The sequence below is a fragment of the Guillardia theta genome, assembly GCF_000315625.1.
Source record: "Guillardia theta CCMP2712 unplaced genomic scaffold GUITHscaffold_9, whole genome shotgun sequence".
NCBI classification, from domain to species: Eukaryota; class Cryptophyceae; order Pyrenomonadales; family Geminigeraceae; genus Guillardia; species Guillardia theta.
The window spans coordinates 909022-913308 of record NW_005434665.1 but is presented as its reverse complement, the minus strand read 5'-3'; the positions used below and the strand labels follow the sequence as shown (position 1 = coordinate 913308).

Sequence of the window (4287 nt, the reverse complement as noted above, 5' to 3'; positions counted from 1 at the left end):
TCAATCATTCCGCCTGTCTCCTTCATGCTGATCACGCATTCTCCAATCGCGTCGTCGTTGGACATCGCGTCGTAATCGCTCACAACAATCCGAAGATGTTGCAATGCCGTAGACGTGTATCTGTTTTGATAGATCCTTGCAAGCTCGTAGTACAGACGATATATCCCAGCTTTGTAATGAGACCAAAATTCTCTCCGGTCTTGCTGATCCTTCTGGCTAAGGGCGTTGAACTCACTCTCCTGAATACCTCGTCAACATCGGAACAGAGTAATCAACTAGTGGACAGAGAGAGTCTTTGCTAGAAGCATGCAGCTCGATTCACCTGAAGGAGCTCGCTACGTCCCCAATCAAAGATGTTGACGATGACTTTTATCATCTCCCTCAGACCAGATTCATCTCTGGTCGGGAGTTGGAACACGTCAAAACCCAGCGCCACCGACGATCCGATCCATTTCTGAGGGCTTCGGGATCCCTTCCCTCCCCTCTCCGTTCCCTCCCCTCTCCCTTCGGTCTCCCTCCCAACCCCTCCTTTCTCTTTCCTGTCCCTTCCCTTCCCTCTCCCTCCCATCCCCTCCCCTCGCGCGCTTCTCGACATTCTCTCTGTCACCCCTAGCTCACTTTCCTTCTCCCCTCACCTGACCTCTTTGCCTACCACCGATCCTTTTCTTACGAACTCACCTCTTCTTCTTTCTTTCAAGAATCCTGCGAGCTTGTGCGTTCCCTTTCCCTTCCTCTATCCTGATAAATGCTTCAAGGGACCTTGTCTGTTTCTACCTGAAGACTTTGTGGATCCTTTTCCTTCTTGTACTACTTGATTGGCTTCCATTTGTTTTGACCCTTTCCAATTATCTTTCGCTTCCTTCCCTTTCCACTTAAATCCCTCAACCTTCCGACTTCAATTTCTTCCTTCATTTCCTTCCTTATCAATTCATTCACATCTCTGCATTGGCTGATTCACATGGCACCCAACCTCCCCCATCCCTTCAGGCTTTCATGTCCCTTCAGCTGCATGGGGAATGGGGAGGGCGGGGGTTGGGGCGACGAAGCTGATCTTGTGTCTTGAGCAAGGATGGAGTTGACACGTGAGTTGGTGCAGGTCAATCAGGTCAGAGAAGTTGCAAGAGCATGTCTGAAAGTCCGAAGCCAGCCCGACAGAACCTGGTGATCGGCACCGACGAGACGGACGACGCCATGATGGACTCGAGGCTCTTCGACAAGCTCGTCCTGGACGAAGTCAAGGACCTGGAGGAGTGCAAGACGCTCTTGAAGAGGACGAGAGCCGTCACCCTCATGGCGGACAGGATGACTTGCGCATGGACGGAAGAGGAGTGCTACGAGGAGGTAAGCAAGCTGGTGCTGGGCCTGTTCGGGGTGGAGCGATGTTCCGTCGCGCTGGTGGAGGACTACGAGCACCTGCGGGTGATACAGATGGCGGTCACGAGGGTGGACTACAGCAAGGAGATGAGCGTCAACATCCACAACACAGGCATGCTCATCCCTCTTGCTGGCTCCTCCTTCGGCAAGATCGCCAAGACCCTGAAGCCTCTCTACACCCCCGACGCTCGCGAGAGCGACTTGATCGACCACAAGAAGATCGCCTCCATGGGCCTGCGCACGATCGTAAATGCTCCCCTCCTGGTAGCCGGCAGGAAGTTCGTGGGAGCTCTTAACCTGGGCTTCATGGAGGTGGACTGCCTGACGACCAATGACCAGCTACTGATCAAGGACATCGCTGCTTGTCTCGGAGCCAACCTCTTCACGAGGAGGATCAAGAAGTCGCAGGAGGAAGACCACGAGGTCTGCCAGAACCTTCTGCACGCCATGATCCCCCCCAAGGTGCTCATGCGCATCGAGCACTACTGGAGGGACAGGGGCAGCCAGGCGCAGCCCTCGGAGCTCAGCGCAGAGGAGACGGCCCAGGACATGTCGGACACGGGCAGCTCTGACCAGCTGGACGACATCCAGCAGCGGCTGGAGTATCTCCGCGGCATCTCGAGCTCGATGGAGGTCAGCGTGCATGACAACCCCGAGCTCTCGCGCCACCTGCACCTCATGTGCGACAGCGGGAAGCCGAGCTCGGCGAGGAGCGGGGGGGACGGAGGGATGGGGGCGAAGATAGGAAAAGCGCTGTATGCAGAGGAGAAGAGAAACGTGTCGATCATCTTCTCTGACATCGTTGGCTTCTCGCGCATTACAGACGGGGTCCCCCCGATGAAGACGATGAACATGCTGCACCAGCTGTTTCATCGCTTCGACGCTCTCTGCGAGAAGCACGGGGTCTTCAAGGTCGAGACGGTCGGCGACGGCTGCGTCATGGCAGCTGGGCTACTGGAGGACAACAACGACAACGACGGGGGCAGAGCAGCTGCGAGGAGGGCGCTGGCGATTGCCATGGACATGGTGAGAGAAACGAAGCTCGTGCTCTCCCCCGACCGAGGAGGGAGGAGGGAGCCTCTGACCCTCCGTGTGGGGCTGCACGTTGGCGACATCACGTGCGGGGTACTGGGGAAGGGGATGCCGCGCTTCCAGCTGTTCGGGAGCACAGTGAACCTGGCGGCGAGAATGGAGCAGACGTGCGCTGCTGATCGCGTGCATGCGAGCAAGAAGTTCTTCGAGCTGGTGGGGGGGGAGAGCGGAAGCTGGGAGGGGCCGACGCTGGTGAAGGTGAAGAACATGGGGGAGGTAGAGACTTTCACTCTGGACCCGCTGTGCAAGGGATGAAAGAGACGAGTAGACAACGAGGAGGAGGAGATCGAGATCCAGATGATGGTAGTGTTGCTGTTGTTGTTGTTGTGATGATAATGATGATCGTACCGACAACGGCGATGGTCTATTCGATGTGATTGATATTTTTCTTTGTAAAGAGAAGCAAGATAAACGAGAATTGGCAGCAATCTGTTTGACAAGGTGCAGGAAGTGGAGCAGGTGGGGCGGGGGGTGGGGCCGAGAAAGCAGACGGGAAGGAGGGAGGAAGGCAGGAGCAGGAGCAGGAGCAGGAGCAGGAGCAGGAAGAGGAGGGGAGGGAGAACAATCATGTGAACGTCTTGACCATAGTCGAGCTCACATGGCCAACAACCTGATGAGGAGGAGCCGTGAGGACAGGTGGAGGGGCAGGGAGGAAGAAGAAGAATCACCTTCCCTGCCATAGAGTCCAAGTTGGCCTTGAGCGAGGACTGCGCAGAGTTAGGGAGGGGAGAGTGGGAAACGGCAGGAGGAGGAGGAGGAGGAGGAGGAGGAGGAGGAGGAGGACGAAGACGAGGAGGAGGAGGAGGAGGAGGAGGAGGAGGAGGAGGAGGAGGAGGAGGAGGAGGAGGAGGACGAGGTAGTGGTGGTGGTGGTGGTGGAACCTGGTCAAGCTTCTCTCGCATAGACTCGGTGAGGGCCTGAATGCACGAGAGTAAGGAACCACTTTCTCCCCCTCCTCCTTCCATTTTTTCACTTTCCCTTCCCCTTCCTCCTCTCTCCTGCGCTCCTCCTTGACTCCCTCCCTCTCTCCCACCTGTCCGGCTGCGCGCGTCTCCTCGACGACGTCGAAGACTTGGAGGGAGGAGGATTGCGATTTGATCCCCTTCATCTCCAGCATCCGCTGCAGCTGCTGCTTGTCCCCTGCCGCCTTCGTCAGCTCAGGGAAAGTCTCGCGCTCCTTGCTCACGTCCTTTCACGAGAGCAGCGTAGTTTTGCTCCATCTGCCATCGCAGGCAGTCAGATGCGAATAGAGAGGGAGAAGACAAGAATGTAGGGGAGCAGAAGGAGGAGGAAAAGAAGAAGGTTGAGGGGAGAACGAGAACCCAGAGGAGGAGGGGAACAAGGAGAGAGAGGGGGAGGAGAAGGAGTGGGAGTGTGAGGGGGAGGGGGGGGGGAGCGAGCGAGCGATCGATTTCGACATACCATGCAACTTTAGCTCGTCGGTACTGGGGGTTTGACCACCTGATCGGCATGAGAAATAAGAACCTTAAGAACATTCTCAACCTGCTTCTTGTCAACGAAATGTCCAGCTCTCCTCCCCTGCTGTTCCCATATCGCTTCGTCAGGGTCTTCCCCCTCGGCACGAAACCAGCTTCGATGACTGAGGCGGCCCTCGATCCGCTCTTCGCGTCTTGGCGTGACCTCCGCTTCAGCAGGTTGCCCACCTTTTCATCATCCGGCCGAATGCATACTTCTAAAGCTATTTGACGCATACAAACCTCTCTCTTGCCTTTTCCTTTGCGCACTGGCAGATTGCTCTACTGAGGCTTCGTCGCGAGCTCCCGACCATTACGCGCCTGCTCAAAAGCAACTTGCCTGCCC

At 56.5% G+C, this 4287-nt stretch overlaps 2 protein-coding genes across 2 annotated transcripts; one reads left to right on the top strand and one right to left on the bottom strand.

Moving 5' to 3' along the window:
* Window positions 1–958: 958 nt before the first annotated feature.
* On the top strand, window positions 959–2721 carry GUITHDRAFT_102221 (hypothetical protein; the record flags this gene model as incomplete). Its single annotated transcript, XM_005839244.1, has 2 exons — window positions 959–1031; window positions 1097–2721. 2 exons carry the CDS (start codon window positions 959–961, stop codon window positions 2719–2721), a joined length of 1698 nt encoding a protein of 565 aa, XP_005839301.1.
* Window positions 2722–3031: 310 nt separating this feature from the next.
* Window positions 3032–3686, bottom strand: GUITHDRAFT_102220 (hypothetical protein; the record flags this gene model as incomplete). The annotated part of the gene is made up of 5 exons (XM_005839243.1): window positions 3032–3076; window positions 3135–3173; window positions 3348–3383; window positions 3500–3606; window positions 3653–3686. 5 exons carry the CDS (start codon window positions 3684–3686, stop codon window positions 3032–3034), a joined length of 261 nt encoding a protein of 86 aa, XP_005839300.1.
* Between the last annotated feature and the right edge of the window lie 601 nt (window positions 3687–4287).